The 27,501-nt window shown below is 29.3% G+C and overlaps 1 protein-coding gene and 1 pseudogene across 3 annotated transcripts; one reads left to right on the forward strand and one right to left on the reverse strand.

Moving 5' to 3' along the window:
• The first annotated feature begins 81 nt into the window (after positions 1-81).
• LOC149878944 (NADPH:adrenodoxin oxidoreductase, mitochondrial-like) lies at positions 82-27,196 on the forward strand. Of its 2 annotated transcripts, XM_090071395.1 has the most exons (15): positions 82-586; positions 928-1,023; positions 4,942-5,064; positions 9,888-9,932; positions 10,125-10,193; positions 10,269-10,370; positions 10,585-10,674; positions 10,813-10,915; positions 25,285-25,336; positions 25,545-25,686; positions 25,786-25,845; positions 25,954-26,083; positions 26,344-26,451; positions 26,812-26,865; positions 27,005-27,196. In XM_090071395.1, the coding sequence occupies exons 1-15, from the start codon at positions 437-439 to the stop codon at positions 27,139-27,141; spliced, it is 1,461 nt and encodes a 486-aa protein (XP_089927521.1). In that variant the 5' UTR covers positions 82-436; the 3' UTR covers positions 27,142-27,196. The 2 variants fall into 2 exon arrangements, with proteins under 2 accessions (XP_089927521.1, XP_089927522.1); XM_090071396.1 differs by lacking the exons at positions 25,285-25,336; positions 25,545-25,686; positions 25,786-25,845; ... (2 more) ...; positions 26,812-26,865; positions 27,005-27,196 and adding an exon at positions 17,349-17,389.
• Positions 11,924-15,029, reverse strand: LOC149878945 (sterile alpha motif domain-containing protein 3-like; annotated as a pseudogene). Its single transcript, XR_016446839.1, has 9 exons — positions 14,887-15,029; positions 14,621-14,761; positions 13,947-14,223; positions 13,483-13,591; positions 13,064-13,222; positions 12,752-12,957; positions 12,490-12,667; positions 12,339-12,418; positions 11,924-12,211 (listed from the first exon to the last, which is right to left on the reverse strand). The product of XR_016446839.1 is annotated as a sterile alpha motif domain-containing protein 3-like (transcript).
• Positions 27,197-27,501: the final 305 nt, after the last annotated feature.

Below are 27,501 nucleotides of genomic sequence, written 5' to 3' on the forward strand. Positions count from 1 at the left end.
TCAGCCTTGAGCTTGTATGTGTTTTAATTGTGTCATAAAAATAATAAACCACATGAGTCATGGTTCACTATCAAAAACAACTGGTTCATAAAATTAAACATGTAAGAAAAATATTTCAAAATGTTTTTCTATACTTGCGTATTCCATGCTTATAATTAAAATACACTTAGAAAGTTACCCCCTGTTGAAAATACCACTTCTTTAAAAAAAGTTATTCTAACCCCTTTGCTAACCTTACCCTATCTCTAAACCTAACCCAACCCCAGTTCTCAACTTTAATTCTAAAATATTTTTTTCCTGGTACTATAGAAAACTTAAACTTAGTTCTAAAGCAAGAGTCTTTTTTGTTTTATGTGTTACTCTTTTCTGTGTGAATAATTTTACTTAAGTGTTATTTTGTATAGTTATCAAGTATGGTGACTTAAACCAATTAACTATGTTAACCAGATGTTTTATCAGCTGTTCGTCATTTAACACTTATGTCTACAATGGCTTTAAATCAGTACGTAGATATTCAAAAAAAGCACGTTTATGTGTTGTTGGTAGTGGACCTGCTGGTTTCTATACTGCACAACATGTTTTAAAGGTGTGGAAAGTTTATCTAAAAAATAATTGTTTGTATATTATTTTAGGATATATATATATATTCCATGCTAATGAGTTATGCAACTGTTAAATCTTTAAGTGCTTAGTGTGATGAGGATACAGGTATAGTAAATAAATGTATAAAAATTCAGAACTATTTTTACATATCTTTTTTTTTTTAAAAAAAAAAATTAAATTAAATAAAACAACTTTGAGTGACTACTTAATGGCTTTTTCAGTGAGTATAAGTTTAGCAATCTATTGAAGTCACACCTTTAAACCTTAAATTAATAATGTTTGGCAATTTTCATTTATATTAAATCACACAGATTTTTTTTTTAGAATAGCAAGGAGGTTTATGTTGATATTTTTGAGAAACTTCCTGTTCCTTTTGGTTTGGTGAGATATGGTGTGGCTCCTGATCATCCAGAAATGAAGGTAGTGTAAAAGAATAATATCATATCTTTTACAAAAAATTTATTTCTTGTCAAGCATGGTATTGACCAGGAGTTGACAGCCTATTGGCCAGGTTTTGCAGCCAAACATAGTGTAAAAAAATTGTTTCATTTTTAATAGCAATGATTATACACAGTGTCTAATTTTTCACTTAAAGTCTCCATGTAAAAAAAAGGAAAAAAATTAAATGAAGTACCCCTTATTAAGTATGGTACATGCCTGAGTCATGCCAATGAAGTACCCCTTATTAAGTATGGTACATTGCTGAATGTAAATGAATTACAGTTATGAGAAAACCCTTCCCTATTAGAGAAGGGTTTTCTCATAACTATAATTCATTTACATTCAGAGAAAAACTAGAGTTTTGTCTGATCAAGATGGTAAGACTACTGAACAGATATTATATATTCTTTACAAGTTTAACTGTTCTATTAGGTGAGGCTTCCAATGTAGCCTCACTTAATGGAACAGTTAAACTTGTAAAGGCTATTCCTTCATGTAACACTGCTATTACTTGCCTAAAATTATCCTTAGAATAGTATAAAATTTTTGCCTTAAGTATAATCTAATAACACAATGATACTAAAGAAAGCTATTGAACTAAAAAATTTTGTTTCCAACCTAAAAATGAGCCATAATTTTTTCTTAATGCGAGTGTATTTGTCAATTCTGCTCTCTTTAATATGAGTTAACTATATCAGTGCACTCTGTTTATAAATGATTATATAAAGAAGTCTTTTTACAGATCTTAATTGAGGCAGGATGAAGTTCATATTTTCATTCTTGTCAACACAAGACCTTGTTAATGGTCAGTTAAACACGGTTGGTAAAGTTGCTCTAAACTGTTCATCAAACATTAAATGGCTGATCAACAGGTTTGGGATTTCTTCATGCATACAGTTAATGTTTCAAATGTCCGAGTTGATACTTTAGAAGACCATTTGTGGGTCCATTTCAAAAACTTAGCAGATTTTCACAGTAAAGCTCTTATCTCATAAAATGTTTCATCTAATGAAATTGTTAAGCTTGGATTAGTTGAAGGAAAAAATTTTCTGAAGTTCTGTTCTGCATTGCATTGGTTTTAAGTATTGCTTATCATTGTATTGGTTGAACATGATGAAATTCAGCAACCTTTCATTGTTAATTACTCAAAAACTACTTTTTTCTAACTTTTTTGCAAATGATGCTAATGTGTTGTTGTATGATTGTATTGGTGTTAGTATTGCTTATCATTGTTATTGGATTTAAATGAGTAAGCGAATATTAAATTGAGAAAATGTTTTGGAAATTTTTCTTCAAAATCCTTTTTTGTCACAAGTTGACATTTCAAATTTAACTGGTGTTGCTTGATCTTCAGTTGAATTTACTTTGCAGCAATATAAGGAGACTCAATCTATTGAAAAAAAGCAGGAAGTGGAAAAAAGAAAAGATTTAAAGATAAGTATAAAGCAAAATCAATCCATTCTATAAAAAAACAAGTCCAAATGCAAATCCGTGTCAGTTACAGAGATATCTTTGGAGAAAATTTAAATGCAGCCAAGCTCTGATAGGAAAAGTACTTAAATCTGAAGAATATAAAGCATATCATAAAAAAAAACAACTTCAAAGCTATCCATTGATGGAGAATTTATAGCAATTGGTTGTTTAAAAAATCTACATAAACTTTTAAGCTAAGAAAACTTGTGCATAATTGAAGAGGATGAAACATTGCAAAAAAAACTTTTAACAATTGCGCATCCTGCAATGTTTTTATCAGTTGAAATGTAGATATGTTGCCAACAAGTTCAACTATATACAAATTGAAAAATTTGCTCCCAAGTTCCTTGTATGGCAAGCAATCTGCTCCTGTGGCTTGAAAAGTGCTCCATACATTACTTTTAAGATTTTGCGCTTGGATTTGTATATAGAAAAATGCTTAAAGAAATCTCTAAAGTGGTATGAACAAAATGGCGTTGAATTGGTGCCTAAGAAAGCAAATCCTGACCTAATTGACTTAAAATTGACCTGAGCAATGAGTTATTGAAAGTTGTTTGTCAATTATAAAAAGAATCCTATTGGAAAGCAAGAAATTTGCTTAAGATGAAGACAACTTTAAAAAAAAGTGGAAAGCTGCTTCAAAAAAAAGGAACTCAAAGCAAGATCCAGAAAATGATGTCAAGTACTTGCAAAAATCTTTATTTAAGCATCCAATTAAAAATGTAAAAAATGATTGAAATAAATAAATAATTTAGTTAGCTTCGTATTGTAAAAAAATTAGAAAAAGGTTTAAGTAGTTTTTGAGTAATTAATGCTCAAAGGGTGCTGAATTTAATTGTGTTCAACCAATAGATATGGATCCTGTAAATGATGATGTTTTATGATTGCCTTGCCAGAAAAAAGATAAAAGTCAAAGAGTAGAAAATGAGAAAATTTCTAAGAAAAAAAAAAACTGCTAACTGACATAGGTGTATGTAATTATCTTATACAAAAGTATTTCTAGCAAAGGTTTTGGTGCAGAACTGTCTTTTGCTAGATCTTATCCCACTTTGAGTCTATTCAAGTTTAACCTTATTATTCAATTTGTTAATGTTTATTTGTTTCAACTCTTGCTCTGTGCAATTGCTTGAGCTTGTATATCTTGCTGCCATCTTTTGCTTGAAATCATGGTTTTCAATTTTAAAAGAATTGACCAATTTTGTCTGGAGTTGTTTCACATCTTTTTAAAATCAAGTAATCTCATTCTCAATACCTTTACATATTTTGGCTTTTCTTTAATTCATGGCAATTCTTAATGCAAATAATTAAAAATTTTAAATTTCTCCTATATTTTCAAATTAATCAAAAATGGTTTTCCCTTTTTGCTTTTTGATCATGTAAAGACAAGATAGATCATGGTCATGAGAGCTTTTACTTCAAATAGGTACCAAATCACATGATTTTGATGGTAGAGCTTTTTTATTTAGAGGGTTAGATACTGTAATACACATGGCATGATATATAGTTCAAGAATATTTGAAGTTGTGAAAATATTCTTTTTGTCAACTATTTGAAATAAAGAGAGTAAAATTTATTTGAATTGACCATTGCATTTATTTTTTGTGCTTGGTGATTTCTATTTGTCTTCTTACCTTACCCTGGGTAAGCAATAATATATTATAATCATAAGTAGTAAAAGTAACAAAAGCAGACAAAAATATTTAAACAAAGTATTTTATTTAAACACTCATAGACTTCACACATGGCATAATTAAAGTTTTGTATTTTAACACCTTTGTACTTAAAAGCACCAAGTTTTATATAAATGCTTATTTGGGTTAAGGTTCTGTAGCAGTTTTACTCAGTAGCATTACTTTCTGAAATGTTAAAAATTTTAAAGTCAATTTGTTTCCATAGATTTATTAGTTAGATTTAAATATTTAGATTTTTGGACTCAAGAACATCTATCACATTATATGGCTGGCATTCTCAGTTCAAATTGCAATATAGACTATTTTGACAATAATTTAGGCTCTTTCATTTCTCCAAGTGTTCTCGACCTAGTGAAATAGCCCTTTAATTTTATAAAATTCCCAATCATTAATTGGTTATAGCAAGCTGCTAGTACCATAAAATTATTACCTCTATCACCACCATATTGGTCAGTTTCTGCATCATTTTTGTTAACTATATTGCTCTAAAATGATTCTTATAGGTAAAATGACTTGGAGATCATTTTTTTGTTGGTTTTAGAGTCATCTTCTTTACCAATTTCTTCTAAAATATTTCCTTTAAAGAGGACTGATTTAAGAAATATTGTTATTAATTCTGCAAAAAAAAAAAAAAAAAAAAAAGAAAGAAATAATAGACAGAAAGTTATACTACTTTTTTTTTTAAAAAAACCTTTTTTTGTAATATTTGGTATAACTTTTACATTTTCTTTAGAATACAATACACACATTTGAAGAAATTGCAAAAAATCCTCGCTGCACATTCTATGGTAATGTTGACATTGGTCAAGATTTAAGAGTTGCTGAACTTTTAGAAATATATAGTGCTGTTGTGCTAGTAAGTGATTATTTTGTCTACTAATTTACTTTTTAAAATATAATTTACTAGATAAATCTTTAAATAAGATTGGTAACTAAATGTTTTGTTGTTTTCTTTGTTATTAAAAGTCTATTGAATATGTATGTAGCATCATTTCTGAAAAATACTAACATCCTAGTAACAAGAATCATGATGGATTCCAAGAGAACTTTATAGTAAATGTGATTTTTCAAATTTTCTTAGTCATTCTTTCACCATGGGTTTATAAACTACATACTCTGTAGGTCCTAAAATTGCCCTAAATTGAAATTTAACCTGGGCAACATACTTAGGTCATTAGAGAAGTTCATAGAACTTCATCTATAAAGATACAATCAGACAGGAAATAATTAAATATTTATATATCATTTTAAACTGTGTTTAATTATGAACATTTTAAGAACTTGTTGAAATATTTTGAATGTTTATTAAAAAAGTTACTTAAATTTTATTAGATATATTTAAAAGAAAAAATTTAAAAATGTAAAAATTTGAATATCAAGCATATATTAACACCCGTGCTCTACTTGGAGTTTTAGCACAAGCCATAACCGATGAAATGGTTTTAGTTCATGGTGACCAAGCTCCAAAATATAGTACAGTTTGCAAATGAGCTACTTTATTTTAAGATGGTAGAGAGGGTCTCAAAGATGATCCTCGCTCAGGGCACCCTCAAACCACGTCTACAGCTGAGAATATTGAATGTGTGCAAGCCATTATTGAGGAAAATCCGCATCCAACACATGATATAATTGAAGCCCTGACATCTATTATTCGTTTTACAATCAACGAAATCATTCACAATGCACTTAAAAAAAGAAAATTAACATCATGTTGGATACCCCGAGTTAACCAATCAAAATCGCAAGAATAGAGTTAGCAATGTAAGGAAAATTTAGCCCTTTTCAGAAACAGCCCATGGAGACTATGTGATATTATTACAGGGGATAAGTTGTGGTTTTATTTGAGACAAGTTGACTAATGCTAGTTGGGTCGGTGAAGGTGAAAGTCCAAGAACTATAGTAAGATGCGACAGGTTTCAGCTGAAAAGCATGTTCTATATCTTCTTCAAAACAACAGGTGTTGTTCATTTGGGTTATGTTGAAAAGGGATACACCATTACTAGCAAATATTATATAAAAAATTGTTTGAAACCTCTTATATGCGAAATGAATAAGCAAAGACCTAAAACAGGCACTCAAAATTTCAAATTTCTCCATGATAATGCTCAACTCATGTGACTCAAACCGTTACAAATTGTCTAAACCAAGCTGGAATTACAATAATTTGTCACCCACCATACTCACCAGACTTAGCTCCATCCAATTATTGACTATTCGACTTGATAAAAAAAATCTTAATGACGATACTAATGTCGAAAGTCAAAAAACTTGCATAACAAAGCTACTCCAAAGTATACCCAAAGAAGAGTATAAAAAATTGTTTGACAAAAGGCTTGAAAGGATGCAACTTTGTATAGATAACAATGGACATTATTTTGAACATTTAGTAAAATAAAATTTAAAAAAATTGTTTTTTTTTTTATAGGGGAGCTCTACAAACTTTCCTAATGACCTAAGTACCAATTTCACAGTGCCAAATTTAAGCAAATATCAAATTTTCAAAAATAAATAAAATGCATTTCATGTTTAAATGCTTAAATTATACTTAGTCATGGTTTATTTTTAAAACATTAATTAAAATGAGGAGGATTGTGCAAAAGTTATGTAAATTTATGCTATGAAAATTTCAAAAATTTGCATTATGTTAGTAATAAAAATCAAAGAACTCAATTCTTACATTTATAAAAGTTAAATTTAAGTTTTTAAATAAAATGTAAATTTGTGTTATTCAATGTAAAACCTCATTTTTACTTTTTTTTTTATTACAGAATATAAATGTTAATAAGACATGTACCAGAAAAAATCTGCGCATGTTCTGATGTGGTGTTTACAGAAACTGTGTATCATTTTAAATAGCTATTTGTTTTAAAATGTCATTGTATTAATATTGTTCAAAATTTAAACAATTCTGTTATTAAAACAATTAGTTTTAATAGAAATGTCATCAAATCAAGATAAGAAGCGAGAAAAAAATTTGCATTTTCTCGTTGAAAATCCTGGTGTATCAAACAAAAGAACAGTGCAGAGCGTTGTGAAACAATTTAAGAACACTGGTACAATCAAAATAAAATCAAGAAGTGGAAGAAATAAATGTTTTGTTAGACGAGATCTTGGTAAAAAAGTGAAAGATGCAGAAAACCGGAGATTTCTGTTCGAACTTTAGCAAATAAAAAGACAAGTGCTTCCACTATACAAAGAGTAAAGATAAATTGTGGCTATAAATCTTATATAAAAAAAAAGTTCCTCGTCAAGAAAGAAAAGCAAGAAAATGTTGCAATTCAATGTGCAAAGCTGCTCTTTAAAAAATTATATGCGAAAAAATATTGTTTGATTATTAGCGATGAAACTTGTTGTGCTGCATATTTCCGATCTCTTCCAGGACACCAATATCATTCAGCAATTAATTGCAAGAAACTGAACTCCAATTATAAATGCATTGGAATGCAAAAATTTGCTAAATTTCTTAGTTTGGCAAGCAATTTGTAAATGTGGTTAAAGAAGCTCTTGCTTTGTAACTACCGGAACAATTAACACCAAATTATACATAAAAGAATGCCTCAAGAAACATCTTTTACCGTTTTTAAGAACACATGGGTAACCCGTTATTTTGGCCTGATTTAGCATCATGTCACTACTCTGGGTCAACTTTAAGCTGGCTTAGAGAACATAAAGTAGATTTCATTGAAAAACACTGCAATCCACCAAATTGTCCCGAACTACGTCCTATCGAAAAATATTAGGCTCTTGTCAAAAGAAAACTATGGTTCAATGTAAAAGAAGCCAAAAACATTAAAGGCTTCAAAAATAAATGGATTAGAGCTACCAAGAAAGTCCAGCCGAAAGCTGTGCAAAAGCTGATGTCGAGTGTAAAACGCAAAGTGCGTGTGTTCTCATGTACAAAACTTCACTGACTTTCTTAAGTGAGATTTAATAATATTAATATATGTACTTTCAAAATATATATAACATTCAATATCGAAATACAATAATTAAATAAATATCCTTTATAATGTCCACCCAGATTTTTCTGGTACATGTCTTACCTATAAGTGTGACAACAGAAGTGAACTTGAGGTGAATATTGTTGAAGTACTTATAAATGGGAGGGATATGTTTATAAATGAATTAATAGTTGTTTCTGATGCTAATAATGTATTTCCTATCGAAAGATATCATTTATTATCTGAAATCTACTGATTATTTCAAGGAAACAGATGCTGAAACTTATACAAATCATGCCTAAGATAAACACATATTGGTTTATTGACGCATATAGCAAAACAAAGAGGTGCTCAGACGCTTTCATTGTTTTGTCCACTATATGCCAAAGAGCAACTGCTTTGCCGCGCGCTCTTGACAATAGTTACCTGGTTGATCCTGCCAGTAGTCATATACTTGTCTCAAAGATTAAGCCATGCATGTCTAAGTATAAGTACTTGTACTGTGAAAATGCGAATGGCTCATTAAATCAGTTATCGTTTATTTGATTGTACTTTACTACATGGATACCTGCGGTAATTCTAGAGCTAATACATGCGAAAAATCCCGACTTCATGGAAGGGATGTATTTTTTAGACTAAAAACCAATGCAGGTCTTGGCCCGTTTTCTTGGTGATTCATGATAACTTTTTGAATCGCAAGGCCTTGCACCAGCGATGTTTCATTCAAATCCCTGCCCTATCAACTGTCGAAGGTAAGGTAGTGGCTTACACAGGTGATGGAGAATAAATGAATTGATAGTTGTGCCACATCTGAACTTAGCGATTGTTTTAAAAAATGTCTGCTATTTAACTGCTTTATTTCATTTTTAGAAAAAATAGGAGGCCCCAAATTTGAGTTTAGCCTAGGATCCCCAACAGCCTTAACACTGCTCTCCCCATAAAGTTAATTTGACATCTAAATTTCTATTATGGAAAATTTTAGAAAAAGACATCTGAAACATTTCAAAAGACATCTGAAAACTCTGATGTTAATGACTTGTAAAAAGATAATATCCAGCACATTTTGAGTTTTTTCACAGCTTAAAAATTTAGAAAAGGTTTGGAAAAGTTTTAAAGTTTTCTTAATATAGAGTTTCAATTGCAGAAATTGGCATGTAAAATTCATTTTTTATCTATATTAAATACTATATTATCTGAAAATAAAAAAATCTACCATAAATCAGATTTTTACAAACAACTCTGACTTCTTGAATCAGATTGTTGCATCAGTAACATCACATCATTAATCTAAGAGCTTTAGGAAAATGCCTGAAAATTAACTAATGAAAATAAAAGGTTAATATGCACACCAAAAGATTTCCATAAGTGAAACTTCAGTTTATAGAATTTTGGAAATTTTTAAATTTTGTACTTTTTCAAAAGTTTGAAGTTAAATATTCAGGATCAAAAAATAGCAGATCATCAGATCATAGTATTATATCAGTAAATAACATATATTGTCCAATTTAAAGATAAGCACTAAGAGTCTAAAAAAACAACATATACACCATAATTGCCCATAGTCGTAAACAGATTTTAGTGACCATTAAGACTTGCTAGAAAAAATTAAAATGTTAAAACTCAAGAATGAAATTTTCAAATGTTGCATCAGTAACCATTAAATCCACCATATAGTAAAATATTGCTTTTCAAAACAATATTGGCTTATGTTTCCATAACTTTGCACAACTTTCTTTAGGCTTTTGGTGCAGATGATGATAAAAAGTTGAACATACCTGGCGAGGTTTGTTTATCTTATTTTCATTTAGGTATGTTATGAAACAGTTTTAGAATATGAATCTAAATAGTGCGCAAGTAACCTTTTGAAAATTGTTTGTTTTTGTGTAGAATTTCTAAAACCCTTTCCTGTCAAAATTTTTCTTGAAGTAAGTAACTCAATTATACCCATTATAATTACACTGCATTGATTAGTTAGGATGCTAATGGTGTTGTTTCAGCACGTTCATTTGTTGGCTGGTACAATGGTTTACCTGCTCATGCAAAGGTAATTTTAGAACATTTTAAGAATATAAAAGTTTAGTTTTCAGTAGACGTTCATTTTTTTATTCTTTTTTTTAAGCTTCCACTGAATCTCGATTGTGAAACAGCTGTTATTATTGGTCATGGGAATGTTGCACTAGATGTTGCCAGGATACTTCTTGCTCCATTAAAGGATTTACAGGTGTTGCATTTTTTTTTTTTTTTTTGTTAACTTTAAAGAAAAGCTAAATTTTGTTAACAGTTTTTACTTATAAAAAAAAATTGAGCACTGCAATTGTAACTGAAATAAAATAGATATCTGCTGTTATTTGTACAAATGTAGAGTTGTTGAAATATTAATAATGTCTTCTTTAATAGTATAATTTGCCATTTTTATTAAAGATTTGTTTTTTTAGAAAACTGACATCTGCAAACATGCATTTGATGAATTATCTAAAAGTCAAATAAAAAAGGTTCATATTGTTGGAAGAAGAAGTCCATTAGAGGTTTTAAATTATTTTTGTACTTTTACTTAAAAGTTTCACACATAAAGGTAATGAAGATGAATATATTTTTTAATAATTAATGCAATGTGTTTTTCAACTCTCAGCTGCATATAATTTTATGTCTTTAAATATCTTAAGGTTTCATTTACAATCAAGGAACTTCGGGAATTGATTCATCTGGAAGATACAGAAACATTGTTTAAGCCTGAAGACTTTAGAAGCATTGAACCAATTATTAAAGGTTACTATATATTACACTTGCTATATTTGTTTGTTTAGAAGCCATAGATACTTATGCTGCTAAACAGTTTTTATTGGTTTAGTTTTTAAAGAAATTAATCACAAAAGACAACAGAACTTTTTTGTTATAATTCAGTTTTAATAAAGTCATGAGTGTGCTGGCTCCAAATACCCCATCCAGGATTTTACTAAAAAAAATTTTTTTTTTTAAAGAAATAAATTGACCCAGAAACATATGCAAGATAGATTACTCTGTTTCTGTAATCTTGATATATTAGAGAAAATTCCACTAGATTCCATAATGATTATAATTGCAGCAGAAAGCCATGATCCCACCTATTTTGATTTTTTTGTTTTTTTTGTTTTCATGTATATTGCAGTTTATGTAAATGTTGATATAACTTTTATATATTAATATCTTACATGGTTTTCAATTTTAGTAATTTTAGTTCTTTTTGTAGAAGTTGAACAAAAAAAACAACATCTTTTTGTACTATATGCACAATCTTCTTCCTTTTTCAACTTGTACTATATGCACAATCTTCTTCCTTTTTCAACTTGTACTACACACTAAAAAAAAAAGGTAGGAATTTCTACCTTTAAAGGTATATCACATATCCTACCCTTTAAGGTAGAAAAATATACCCTACATAGTAAGGCATTTTAGTCTACCTTTATCTAAGGTAGAAAAAAACACCTCAAGGTGTAACTTACTACCTTAAGCAAGGTATACAATTTTACCCTTAAAAGGTATATTTATCTACCATTTCGCCTACCTTCAAAGGTATATCATATATCCTACCCTTTAAGGTAGAATATTACTAAGGTATTTTATTATACCCCTATATGTAAGGTATTTTCCTCCACCCTTAAAGGCAGGCTTAGTTTTTTTAATATTTTTTTGCTTTTTGCATATTTTTTTTTTGCTTTTGTTAAGATTTAAAAAATTACAACGACAGTGAAAACAACACATTTAAAAAAAAAAACTATTTTGATTATTATAATAAGTTTACAACAATTTGTTCAGCAATCGCTGAACCGGTGGACTGACACGGAACTCACTAAGTCCACAAATATAGTTGGCTAGAAATGTCAATGTTTTTTGCAGTCGCGGATTGAAGGCTATTTCAAAAACCCAATAAGATGCTATCAAGACTTTTAATGCTTCATCGATAGATTGAACGTTACAAATAACTAAACCATCGAGGTAGATTGCTATATGCACATCTTCAAAATGCAGAATATTGGCTTGATTTGAACAAGTGATTCTTATTGTTGGTGTGCTTAGAGATGATTCCTAAAAAAATCAGAATTGTCAATTTAAATATTACATTTATATTGACAAAAGTAAAAAAAAAACACTTTAAAAATCGAAAAATCATAAGCCTCATTGAAGAATGGTAGCTTCAAAACACTATTGAGACCTTACTTATCACAAGCCATCTTTCAATTTTTTCACCAAACATGGCGGGCAAACACAACATTGATACTCTTATCTGCTGTGCTAAAAATATTTATAACTTTTTACATAAATAAACACAAAATAAATTAAAGACAAACAGATATATTATAAACCTTCAATATTGACATTAGACTCAGATCCTATGGCAGCCACAATGTTAGTCACCAATTCATTATTTTTGGCATTTCTTTTCCCTGACCTGGCCATATCCAGTATCTTTATAGATCTTTCAAGAACTGGTTTATTTTACTGGTTCCTTCATTTCCAGTTGAGATTTGCCTCTTCTAACAGCTACAAAATATAATTATACATATTAAAATTTATCAACTATGAGTTATTCTTACTCCATTGATTTATAAACTCAAGTTAAAACACACCTCTGAAGCAATCTTTAATGCTGGATACTCTTCTAGTATTTGTGTTGTGGTAGAATTAAGTATTATTCTCCTTCTATGTACAAAGGTCTTTGCCATTCGATCTCTAACCTTTGACATATCAGGAAGACAATTTTTAAACTCATTTGAAATGGTTTCTTTGTGAGCAATGCAGCTTAGCAAATCCTCCATAGAGTTTGTTTGCATCTTTAAAAATTTAATAAAATTAAAAAAAAGGATACTACTTTTTAGTTTTTTTTAACCATATATTAAATAGTACAGAATTTAAATAACTGATCTCTGAGATACTTACCTCTGACCGCTTCTGTTTTGGAGTTACTGCACATTCAATATAAAGTTGCTTTCTTTTCAGCGTTGTACCAAACTTTTTATGCTCTTGCACTGAAGGTACATTATGCATTTTAGACCTTTCAGACTTGAATCTTGTTTTTAAGCTGTCTAACCATGTTGCCTTGAAAGAAATTACTTATTGAAATTAATTATAGATAATTAATTTTAATATACATATATACATACACACAGTAATATATATATATATATATATACATACACACAGTAATATATATATATATATATATATATATATATATATATTTCTTACCCAAATGCATATATTATCCCTTATTAAATATCAAACAGTTTTTAAAAGCACTATATATGTTTTTATATAAAAGCTTCATACAAAATAAAACACAGTTTTGCAAAACTTACATAAGGCTTTGATGCCTTTTGACGTAAAAATACAATTCTATCTTGTAACTTAGGATAGGTTCGCACAATAGCTTGACATACAGCCTGATACATCAGAGAGGTTGGATATCTAAAAAGCCAAAAATTTATTTTTGTATAACCCAGTAATAGAGCAGTCGGAGATAGTCCAAGTCTCTCTCTCTATATATATATGTGTGCATATGTATATATATGTATATATGTATATATATATATATGTATGTATGTATATATATATATATATATATATATATATATATATATATATATATATATATATATATATCAGACATTAGCCAGAAGAATTTTTATACCGCATTTTTGCAATATTGGCAATTTTTATTGTTATTGTTCCCCAAAATATTAGGAATTTTTATTGAAATTTTCATTTTACAACTAAAAAAAAAAAAAAAAAAGATCAATTGTTCAAAAAAATTACTACTTACAAAGAATATTGCAGCAGATCATCATAAATAATTCTAATTAACTGTCGTTCACTCGACACATCTAGATCCGCTTTAGAGGAGGCTTTCTCTAGTGCTGCTGTTAAGTGCTTTGGAAGCATTGGTAGACAGTATACTGTTGGGAATGTCTTCAGTCCAGACGTATTAAGCATATGCTCAGTGCTACTAGATTCACCTTCCTGTAACAGCAAAAGCGGTGAAGAAGACAATGACTGAATACACGATGGCAATTTTTCAGGAGACGTGACAGTTACAGAATCTATGCAATATAAACTATTTAGCAATAAATAACATAATATTTATAACTTTATTACCTATTTATAACGTAACTTAAGGCGTAAATGATTGAATAAGGCGTTACAAGATAGAATTTTATTTTTACACCAAAAACAAGCAAAAAATTGCAATCACAAAATCAAAACAGTTTAAAAATTTTTTTCACTAAAGGCCAAGAAAAAAAAAAGAAGCAAAAAGTCCATTATAATCCAAAGGATAATTGATGAACTTTTCTTAAAAAAAAAATTTTTCTCTTGCAACAATTTTGAAGCCTACAAAAATAAAAAAAAAAAAATCCAATCCAAACTTTCGTAGTCTTTTTTAAATACTCTGCATTTTAATAATTAAATGTACTAATACCATTAATAATAAAAACACACTGTAAACTTGCCATTCTTCACCATCACGAAGAGCTAACAACACTTCACCCGAAAGACTGAGTAAAACATCACTTTCATCTATTTCTGTTCCATCACTATTTACAACAATTTTAGCAGGTGAAAATTGGAACTTCTCAAACACTAGAATTAAAATTGAAAAATTAATTTAATAAGAGTAGTTAAATTTATATTTTTTAGGATTAACTCTCAACAAGATTACTTAAAATAATGTATTTATAATGTTATAGTATTATAAAATTTCTTACCCTTCACTTTCAGCATATCAAAATCTTCAGCAATAACTGCCTTTTTTACTAAGCGATCACCAGACCATATCTTGAAAAGAGGCATTTTAAATTTGATCACTTTGAATTATGAAAAACTTTAAAATGATAAAACATTTATAATAATTTTTTCTCCGCAAGATCTTTGTAAAACTAGATTAAACTAGTAAATTATAAATAGTATAGTAAATTAAAACAGAAAATACCAAAAAAGCATTATCATCAAACTAATTAAATACAAGTTTAAGTAAATTCAAAACTGCAAATAAGTTTATAAGGGTGTCTGCCAATATTTTAAGGTAAATTACCCTGATTTTTTTTTAATTACCTAATTTTCCAGATTGCTCCATGATTTTTTTTTTTTTTTTCTTTGCAGATATCTGAATTACCAGACTTTTCCTTATCTGGCAGACACCCACCAAAGTAAAATATATAAAACTAAAAGTATAAATATTTGTAAAAACTAAATTTTAATAAGTTATAAATGTTTTAATTTTCTTATTCATCCTTTATGCAAACACGATGATGAAATAAAATGCCTTCCTGATTATTAACAAAATAGGAACCCATAGACGGATGATTGGCTTGTTCACCAGGTATTACCACAACCCAATTGTTGGACTGCTCTATATTGTAAAAATCCACAAACTCTATATATTGTTTTACCATTTGCAACACACAGCCAATAATCCAAGTACCTTGAAACAATAATATATATTCAACTTTTCCGAATAAAGGCATGTCATCGCAACCTTTTATTTGACAAATAATACTTGTACTTGTATAAAAGATCTGTCCATTAATTCTAAGTTTTGCAGTAGATATAAACTGCTCATGTTGATTTACTTGATGGGTATTAACAAATTTTTTTTTTGTGGCATCAATAAGTTCAAATGGAAGTGAATCTATAGATAATATTTTTTGACAACTTAAAATTTCTGGACCCTTATAGTATGGGCTTCGTCCAAAATTCATAACGCACTTGCGCATTTCATGTCGTTGTGCCAAAGTAAATGTTATATTTTTAAAAGTTTTTACACAACATGCGATTTGTTTAAAATATTGATGTTTGGCTTCAAATCTCATTACCCAGAGGTGTCGCAAAGGTCCAAAATGCAATAGTAATCTAGGATAATGTACTAAAAAATGTATTTTAGGTATAAATGATACTGGGCTAATTCGCTCAAGTAGAGAATGATGTCTTTGAATCAGATGCTCAAGAATAGGGATCCAATTTATATCAATTTCTGGTGCCAAAATGATTTGCACAATTTGTCGACAAAGCAAATGAAGCTGCCAAAAGTTATTGTTTAGGAGTATATCATGATTTTTTACAAGACGACTGACAAATATGGGTAAAAAATGAAATAGTGACCATCGCTCCACAGCTTTTCCATGGATTGCTTTATTAGATGCTGCCAAATTTTTTGGAACACATGATATAGCAGGTTTATCACTAATATCTGGAATGCCATACTTGAAGTTCGCTATTTCTTCTTTCAACTGAATAATAGTGAATAATTTTTCTTTGATAAGATTTCTCACAACAATTGAAAAATTCACACTCAAAAGCCCTTCTAGTCCATCATGCATAAAGTCAGGCGGGAAACATTCAATTGCATTGAAATACTGCAAACTAGATAAAGAACAATGGCTGTAAACACCGTACACACCACTGAGTGATTTATCTGTCTTTACTTCTTGGACATGATAATTATGTAAATCTAATGTTCTCAACTGGCATGAAGATTCTGAATGAACTTTTGAAAGAAACTTAAACGAAATCATGCAGCAACGACAAACTCTACCAGATGAGAAGCAAGTAGAAAAACCACTAAAAAAATGAGAGGATAAGTTATCTCCAGAGAATGTAACAATAGTACCATTGATATGTTCAATTTTGCCAAGAATATTTAAATCAAGCCCATCTATCTCAAGCAATTTAATATCATTCCTTAGTTTATTTAAAATTCTATCATATCCATACATTTTGACAGCACTATATTGTGCAACTAATACCAAGTGAATATGGTCAAGGTTTGTCCATAAATGAGTTTCAATATTTCCAACTATAAAATAAAAAATTGAAACCTTGTGAGTACCCCTTCTGCTTCCAAGTGCATTACAGATTTCTAACTCATCATTATACAAATGTAAACGAATAAAATTGTTGCTATTACCATTTAAGGATTTAAAATGTGTACCATCAGAATAATCTCGCATAATGCCATCACTTTTAACTGTCTTTAAATGGTTCCTTTCACAACTAGCCCATATATCATCTTTTTGAAGATAGGTTTTCAAAGTTTGAAGAATTGGAATAAAATAACCAACTTTTTTATTTTTTTTAAGATTTTTTTCATTTTCTATTGCATAAATATTATTATCTGTGTTTGCTACTACAACAGGCAAAGGCAATGTTTCATTGTTTATTACATTGTTAGAACCACCAAGACTTTCAGTTACTTGATGAAGTTCATTAGTCTGGACATCAAGTTCTATTGGGGAAACAAACTCAAGGTTATTTAGCATATATAATTTTCTAATATGATCAGTTGCAAACAGTTAAGAGACACTGTCATAAATTGAGGAAAATGATAATAATTGATTCAACACAGAGTCCTCATCTGATTCAATATTTAGCGCTTTAAGCCTTTTTCTTGTTAATGATACAATACTGTTCTGGAACAAATCAAGCAAACATTTAACTTTATTACATATTGAAGAAGCTGTTGAAAGTGGCAGCATGTGTTTTTCGCGCAACTGCAGCTGTGTTATACATAAATTGTTTCCAAAAGATTCTAAAAAATCAGAAAATTCTGTCATTAATTTTTTTGCATTTTCATCCACACTTTCAATAATTGCTGTTTTCTGCTTCCACTTCCACAATATTTTCAACATTTTCTTCTCTATCTTTAGATAAACTTAGTTTATCGGAAGTTACGGAAACTAGATGAGACTGATGAAATTTTAAAACATGACATCTATATGTATTAACAGTGTTATAGCAATAAACACAACCATCTAAACTACACAACAAATTCAGATATTTTTCATGACCATGCTGCAGCATTATGTGATTGATTAACCCTCGTGCATTATAAAACCCTTTTCTGCAAAACTCAACTTGACAATAATACTCCATACCGAAATTTGAAATCTTTAACTACAGTAACATGCTACAATGCCGCATGTATCATTAAAACCAGGTGCAGCTATAAATCTAGTAATAATATATTTAATTTGTTTTTTTATTTGTCTAAGTTGTTTTTTTTTTAAATTTTTTTGGTTAATATAAAAACCAATGAAAAATAAATTTTATAAACTATAAAATACATTTATTTATTCTCACCTTTGTTTATTTTTAAGTTAAGAGCTTTTCATAAAAATAAAGAAATTTATGGTTTGCGAGCCGCATTCTAGTGACATCTAACGCAAAGGTAGAAAACTCTTCAGGGGTAGAACTTTCTACCATTTTAACCGCTTAAACTTAAGAAACGATTATTCTACCCTAAAAATATTAGTTTCTACCTTCGGGTAGAATAACATACCTCTATTATACCTTTTTTTTTTAGTGTGTATATGCACAATCTTCTTCCTTTTTCAACTTGGCCTAGGATAGGGTATTGTATTTTTAAAGGATATTATGAATTTTTATTTGTTTCAATCACCTTGGTTAAAACTGTCCTGAAATAAAGAAATGAAAGTGGAATACCTTTAAAACCAAATAAAATGTGCCATTAAACTATCTCTTATATGTACAAAAACTGTTTAAATATTTTTAAAATAACATTATGTGCAATAAGAACAATTAGACAACAAAAGTACAAAAAGCTTATTTCAAGTTCAAAATATTACAAAAATGCAAGAAATGAATTCATTTTTTATTTTTGTTTATGAAAAAAAATTATACTTATTTAATTGAAATTAGATTTAAATATTTTCATTACGATTTTTTTTTTTAATTTTCTATGAATTTTTCTGTAATAATTTAAAATCTAACATAATGATTATTATTATTATTATTCGCTGATGTAAGATTCCTTTGATTTATTTTGTCTTTACAATCATTAAAATTGATTTTTGTGGTATTTCAATTATTTTTTCAAATTTCTTCTTTGTTTTGAAGCCAATGTTACATTGGATTATACAATAAAAGAAAATAGCTCAAATTTTAAGCAAATTAAAAACTTTAAATCTAACAGTTTAAATCAAATAATTAAATAAAGAATGTAATTTGTAAAACCATAAAAAAAGTGATGGAAAATTTATTAATCATTTTAAGAATTTTTGCCAAAAAATCCTTCTAAGATAAATGTTAAAAGGCCCTTGCTGGATTCCCACATAGCGTCTAGGGTTAACAGACTCATCTGTGAAGTAACTATCCAACTGCTAGAGGTCAATTTCTTTGAGTTTTTGTTTAAAAAGTAAAAGCTTGATTATCTGTCGAAAAAATACTTACAATCTTATTCAAAAAGATGAAAAAATCTTTGTTTCTTACTATTTTAGAAATTGATGGAATCTTTATTGTAGGTACAAATACTTGTTAATTTTTGTGTAGTATTCCACTTTGAAAAACATTTAATTGGAACAAAATGATGTATAGGGATTTTTTTTTGCCTATATGCCATTTAACAATAATAAAATTACATTTGATAGACATGCATGTTTCTCTATCTAAAAATAACTCACTTGAGCAATGTATTGTGTTTATATATATATATATATATATATATATATATATATATATATATATATATATATATATATATATATATATATATATATATATATATATATATATATATATATATATACACACACACACATATATATATATAAAAGTTGTTACCCAATACTTTAAAAAATATTAATTCAATTTTTTTTTATAAATGTTAACACTTGCCAACTTTTTCTCATAGAAAAGTGTTAATGTTACATAAGCCTTAGAATGTAAAAAATACATTTTTCTGATGGTCAATGCACAATAGCATTTAGCTAAGAACACTTTTCAGACAAGCTATTAAAATAATAAGTAAGATGCGCTTGTTACTTAAAATGAGCCTTAGTTATCCACTTTAGGCAGTTCAAGCCTAGCTTTCTTACCCAACTAAACCATGTCATATCAAGATTTATATCCATAGACTTTTGAGCTAGATACTAAAACATCTTTAATTGTCCATTCAATAGTTTGTGAGTGGTATTGAAATATCGGTAGAAAAAGTTGCTGACATGTCTTAAGGTCATCTCTGGGCACATGTGAAAAGCAGAGGAGGTGGCATTAACTAGCAGTTGTCCCAATCAATCGTTTCGAAATATGCTTCAGCAGAGAAGATCAACTTAATGTCATTTTTATCAAAAATTTGAACAGTATTAGGTTCCACTCTCTGTCTTGATTTAATTATAATTTCAAATATTTGCCTGTGAAAATCCTAATTGCCATCACAAACAGCAGGTATCAACACATGTTCAGAATGAGCAAAATGACTGTTGTTCTGCAGTACTGGAAACACAATATCTTGATTTGGCTTATTGAGTTGCTGACTTTGCTTCATAAGGAAAAAGAAATTTTTTGACCCATCTTGATATCCACTGTGACATTTTATGTGAAACCATGTATGGTCATAGACAATACTTATGAAACTAACTAGTGTGTGCAATAATTTTGATGCAACTGTGTATGACATGTACAAGCTCAGCTAGATTTCATGAGCCATCTTGCATGATTGTTTTACCTAGTTGGCTACACTCTAGAAATCGTGTGTACTGACTTGAATCATGTCTTACCTGAACAGTTAAGTATTCTTTCAAAAGTTATCCCTGATTGTGCTGAGATTGTTAGGGACCTAACCAGGAACATCAACAAACTTTTCAGGATTGGGAAAAAAATAAACAATTGGGATGTCTTTGCACCAGATGATGTAGTAGGTCCTGTCATTTGTCCACCATTAACATGCAAAAAATATTTTCTACGTGTTAATTTATTCATGTGTACTTGACAAACTAGCAATGATAGTAGTCTTCCCAACTCTCTTCAACTTTTCTCAATATGTTGTTTTTCTTACTGTTGTTAGTTCCATCATACTATTGCTTGAAGAGTGTCTTTAGACTCTCTTAATCAACATATTTTTTTTCTGGAAAAGAAACTATAACATAGTACTCTTCGTTCATAATTCTACTGCATTTGGTATCATGCACTAGAGCCATATCCTGTTTTCCATCAAATCCAATACATGCTAGTTTCTTCATTCCATTACTATGCAACTTAATCTTTTGTTCTCTCCAAAACTTCCTTTATCTGTTTATTTTACTAGGGTTATATATATATATATATATATATATATATATATATATATATATATATATATATATATATATATATATATATATATATATATATATATATATATATATATATATATATATATACAGTATTGAACAAAACATTTGCAACCAACATCGAACAATGCTAAAAAGTGTTCCTAATTTTACATGTCTTAAAAACGAAACGAACTATACTACCACAGCAAACAGTTCAGGAGTCTGGAGTCATAGCATGCCATGACATGAGCAATCAGCTGACAGGTGACAGCACGCAGGCAGAATTTCGTTAACAAGTGCCTTTTTGCAGCGGACAAAACAAGTGCAACTTTTTTGGTTTGTTTCATTTTCTTAAGTCTGGTCCGTGTCTACGTCACGGAAGTTTTTTAATAATTAAAGGAAGTATCCAGAAGCATGCAGAAGCTTCCAAAAATTTCCAGAAGAAGCATCTGGAAGCATCCAGTAGCATCTAGAAATATTTTTATGACTTCAAGTGCAAAAATGGCTCCCGGCAGTCTTGGATTGGAACTAAGAAAGAAAATTATTGGCGATTACGTAAGTGGAATGTCACAAAAAAGTATTTGTGATAAATATCGCGTGAAAAAATGGACCGTATCAAGACTATGTTCCAAATATCGTTCTACGGGGAAGTTGGCAGCAGATAACAAAGGTGGAAGACCGCATTCCACCACTTCTAGAGAGGATTCTATGATCATCAGATCCGTCAAGAAGGATCCCTGGATATCATCAGTCGAGATACAAAAGCAATTAGAGCTGCCTGTATCGGACCGAACAATCAGACGACGTGCTGTTGAAGCCGGACTGTTTTTTCGACGCCCTGCAAAGAAACCGCTGATTTCACTAAAAAACCAGAAGAAAAGACTCCTGTTTGCTACATTTCATATTGACTGGAATGTGCAGAAATGGCGAACTGTCCTGTTCAGTGATGAATCGAAGTTCAACATCATTGAGAGCGATGGTATTTGCCATGTATGTCGACTGGCCGGAAAACGCCTCGATTTATGTTACTGCTATAAGACCGTGAAGCATGTTGGAGGCAATGTAATGGTGTGGGGGTGTTTTTCTGCTAACGGTCTAGGTCCAATACATCGAAACAATGGAATAATGGACCGTTTCATGTATAAAAATATCCTGAAATATGTTATGTTACCTCATGCTGAATGGAGTATGCTAATAAAATGGGTTTTTCAGCAAGACAACGATCCAAAACACGCTGCAGAAGTAGTCAAGCAGTGGTTTCAAGACAAGCACCTATCGGTGATGGATTGGCCGCCTCAATCTCCGGATCTCAACCCTATCGAGAACCTGTGGGAGATCGTCAACCGCAGAATTAATCGTGAAGGTGTTCGTAATAAGGATCAACTGTTTGAACAAATCCAAAAGACCTGGGGAGTGATTCCGCAAAGTTTCACTGATCACCTGATCGAATCTATGCCTCAAAGATGCAAGGCTGTGATCGACAACAAAGGATTCGCCACAAAATATTGATAGCGAAATACAACTTGGTCAACATTTTTTCGAGTTTCACTTGTTTTGTCCAGAAGGAAATCAACTTTTTTTAATACTTTTGATTAATTTATTAATTTTCGTGTACAAATAATGAACTTTGTGATGAATAAAACTTGAAGAACTTTGTCTCTAAACAGTTACCTAGTTATTTCTCTAAATTGAAAAAATGCAGCACTTTTATATAAAGAAACTAAATTAGCATTATTTGATTGCAAATGTTTTGTCCAATACTGTGTGTGTGTATATATATATATATATATATATATATATATATATATATATATATATATATATATATATATATATATATATATATATATATATATATATATATATATATATATATATATATATATATATATATATATATATATATATATATATATATATATATATATATATATATTTATGATTAGTAAAAGACTTCTTCACTCGAGAGTGCTCAATAGCCTGCTGGCAAGAGCAATTACATAGAAGATACAGCAAAGGATGACAACTTTGTTGGTACTTAAAGTTTCATACCGGCGTGCCGGCAATCATCAGCCAAAATACATAATGAAAAAAACGTTACAAAAAGAGAACATTAAAGAAAAACGAAAAAACCGTTAAAAATGTCGTTAAAAAAGAATTGTTCTTATTAATGGCTTCAAATTAGTCTTTACTGTCAAATGACGCAAGCATGTATTTATTCATATGCCTACACTTACTAACCAGCTCTTGCTTTTTATTTAATAAATTTGCGCCTCTATAGATGGCAATTTCAGTTTTTTCATTTAAACATAGAGCGCATCTTCTTGTGCTTGGTTGATAAGGTTGGCATTTCCTGATTATACTCCATTTAATAAAAGGTTTTTCGTTTTTTTCTTTTATGCGCCACACTTCCTTGGATAGCTCGGTGTCGTTTTTGTATTTTACAGTATTGAACGACTTAATGTGGTTTGCATAACGTAATTTAAAAGGCGGTTCACTTATGCCAATATATATTTTATCTAAATAGTTCGGAAGGTCTGAAGAAATAACAGCTTTGTAAAGCATGTTTTCTGTTAGGCAAAGTTGATTTAGTGGACAATGCAACCTGTTGATACAATTGCAGGATTTCTTATTTTGATCTTCAATATCTTCGATGATTTTTTGGTTATGCCAGTTTATTATAGATTTTAAATTCGGCATGCAGCTGTAACTGACTTTCAAAGTGTTTCTATTGAATATTTTGTTCAAAATATGCTTAGATGGAAAATGTTTGTCTACCAAATCAAGAAATGATTTGCCAACTTTTGTGATCATATTTTTTGCTAAATGGTGGGTTGAACCATATAATGTTACGCTTTCGATTATACTTCTTTCTGGCATTATTATTAGGAGTATTGTTATATTTTAATTTATGACTATATCCTGCTTTATTTAATGCCTCCTCATAACACTTAATAGCTTTGCCGAATATTTTTTCACTGGATGAAAGTCTTGATAATCTGCGTTCCAATGAAATGGGTATTTGCTTAATAATAACTAATAATAAACCATCATTAACAATAAAACCATCCTCCGAATATTATTAAGCAAATACCCGTTTCATTGGAACGCAGATTATCCTGCAATTGTATCAACAGGTTGCATTGTCCACTAAATCAACTTTGCCTAACAGAAAACATGCTTTACAAAGCTGTTATTTCTTCAGACCTTCCGAACTATTTAGATAAAATATATATTGGCATAAGTGAACCGCCTTTTAAATTACGTTATGCAAACCACATTAAGTCGTTCAATACTGTAAAATACAAAAACGACACCGAGCTATCCAAGGAAGTGTGGCGCATAAAAGAAAAAAACGAAAAACCTTTTATTAAATGGAGTATAATCAGGAAATGCCAACCTTATCAACCAAGCACAAGAAGATGCGCTCTATGTTTAAATGAAAAAACTGAAATTGCCATCTATAGAGGCGCAAATTTATTAAATAAAAAGCAAGAGCTGGTTAGTAAGTGTAGGCATATGAATAAATACATGCTTGCGTCATTTGACAGTAAAGACTAATTTGAAGCCATTAATAAGAACAATTCTTTTTTAACGACATTTTTAACGGTTTTTTCGTTTTTCTTTAATGTTCTCTTTTTGTAACGTTTTTTTCATTATGTATTTTGGCTGATGATTGCCGGCACGCCGGTATGAAACTTTAAGTACCAACAAAGTTGTCATCCTTTGCTGTATCTTCTATATATATATATATATATATATATATATATATATATATATATATATATATATATATATATATATATATATATATATATATATATATATATATATATATATATATATATATATATATATATATTGTTGCACCAAGTAATGTAACCCTGGTATCAGTATATCTAGGATCCATAGGAAACATTCTAAAAATGGTCTTACTTTTCTAAGTATGCTTAGCATGCTGGCCTTAATAAAATTTCTGTATGTATTAAAAAAGCACAAGTGTTTAGTTTTAACTTTATCCTTCTCTATATTATGTTTTTATTTTTAAAAAATGTTTAGATTTGCCACGACAGAGAAAAAGATTAATAGATTTGATGTGTATCACAGCTCTGTATGTATTTTTTAAGCTTTTTGTTAATTCTTTAAGTTAAAGTTTGATTAAATTTAACCCTAATCAAGTGGCTAAAAGTTTCAGTAGCTCATTAGCTTCATTACCTAAACAGATACTTATTTTCAAGTGAAGTGCAGAGGGTTGAGGCAGTTGATTAGGGGCAAATTGTATACTTTTGCTAATAGTTTATTACATTATTGTTACTCAGCAATCCATCTATTGAAAAACACCAAAAAAGGTTAGTGGCTAAAAAGCGATGGTTTCTTGAATTTCTAAAAAATCCTGTTGAGATTCTCACTGACACTAATAAAGTTACTGGAATTAGATTTGAACAGTGCAAATTAGAAATGGTTTGTGAATCTTTATTTTATTGCATTTTAAAACTTTAACTTAAGTTTGCTAGTTACCATTATAAATTTTGTAAATTATTCTACTATATTAATTTATAGAAAGATAATATCAAAGTTGGTGTTGGAACGGGTGTGTTTGAAGACTTAACATGTGGCATGGTATTAAATTTCTTATCATGAAGTAGTTTTGATGATTAGAAATAAAAATTTAAGATGATTTCTTTTTATTTTTAATGTAATTGAAAACCTTTTTAAAAACTATTGCAGGTGTTGAGGAGTATTGGATACAAGAGCATAAAAGTTGATGATGGTATTCCATTTGATGCTCGATTAGGAATCATTCCAAACATAGATGGCAGAGTAGTAGAAAAAACATCCTCTAAAGATGTAATAAAAGGTACATGAAATTTCAAAAATCACTTGAATTATAAACTAATAGCTCATCATTTTTAGTTTTAAGTAAAAAATTAAAACCTTGTATTTCAGGAATTGGTAAAAGAATAATGATTTTTTACTTGTTTTGTTATTAGGTTTTGCAGAGAAATGTATTTATAAAGAATGTCTTTATAAAAACAAATTTCTACTTAAATTATTTTTATTGTAGTATTGAAGTTTATATGAATTATAAAAGTGTTAAATACTTCTTGTTTTTATAAGGCCTTTATTGCAGTGGCTGGGTAAAACATGGTCCAGTTGGTATGATAGTTACAACAATGAATGAAGCATATGCAACTGGAGAAAACATTGTTAGAGATTTGCAGTTAGGTAAAAGATTTTAACTTATATATTTTTAGTTGTTAAGGAAAATGTATACTGAATAATTAACGTATTTGTACAAAATTTTAAATTTGAAGATCAAAGAAGCGTCCTCATTTTTCTTTTGGAAACTTAAAAAACCCAAGAAAAACGTTAAAGTTTATGTTTAGTTTTATAGTTTCCTCAGTGGAAACAAAGCTGCAGTATATAGATTTTATTATTTTTTAGAACGTATATTTTGAACTATATTCTTCAGAAAGACCGCAAACACTAAAAAGTAACAAATTTGTTACAAAAAAAAGTAACAAATTTTAACAAATTTGTTACTTTTTTTTAAAAAATCTTTTGGCTTTTCACTTCATAAATTAGGTTCGATTCAAGATAAATGCGATGTAAATATGGAAGAATACATGAGAAAAAAAGGTCAGGTTTTTATTTACGTTTTTTTTTTTAAGGAAATAAATGAATTTTATTGATGAATCATGCGAAAAATGTTCTTTTTGTTATTGTATTCCTGATTAATTTAACACGGTTTGTGACAGTGTTGCCATTTTTCTATTAGGTATCAATTATGTAACGTTTGCTGATTATAAGCAGATCGACTCAGAAGAGATTTGGCGAGGAAATCAACTCAATAAACCACGTGAAAAAATTGTTTCACTCGAAGAGATGTTACATTATGCCTTTAAAAAAAGTTAAAGTTTTTATATATTTAAAATTAAAAAATAAAAGAAAAAGTTTTCTTATATCAAGTTATCAGTTCTAATGTTTAACGATCATTTTCACCTTTACCTCATACAACTCATTAGTGTGGTGTGCTTACTTCTTGCCAATTTACCTCATACAACTCATTAGTGTGGTGTGCTTACTTCTTGCCAATTTACCTCATACAACTCATTAGTGTGGTGTGCTTACTTCTTGCCAATTTACCTCATACAACTCATTAGTGTGGTGTACTTACTTCTTGCCAATTAAGCATCGGTGTTTGACTTTTCGATTTTAAACGATTGTTAACGATTAAAATAAATTTTTTTGTGTAAGTTACTTTTTAAAAATCTA

The sequence above is a fragment of the Hydra viridissima genome, unplaced genomic scaffold, assembly GCF_058129835.1.
Source record: "Hydra viridissima isolate aposymbiotic clone 2 unplaced genomic scaffold, HvirCarnegie_v1 scaffold_14, whole genome shotgun sequence".
In the NCBI taxonomy this organism is placed as follows: domain Eukaryota; kingdom Metazoa; phylum Cnidaria; class Hydrozoa; order Anthoathecata; family Hydridae; genus Hydra; species Hydra viridissima.

Bases quoted from the DNA above. Each gene is read 5' to 3' on its own strand.
- LOC149878944 (XM_090071395.1), top strand. From the start codon at position 437: ATGTTAACCAGATGTTTTATCAGCTGTTCGTCATTTAACACTTATGTC. The intron at 9,933-10,124 runs GTTTGTTTATCT...TTGATTAGTTAG, and splicing joins AGTTGAACATACCTGGCGAG to GATGCTAATGGTGTTGTTTC. The intron at 25,337-25,544 runs GTATGTATTTTT...ATTGTTACTCAG, and splicing joins TTGATGTGTATCACAGCTCT to CAATCCATCTATTGAAAAAC.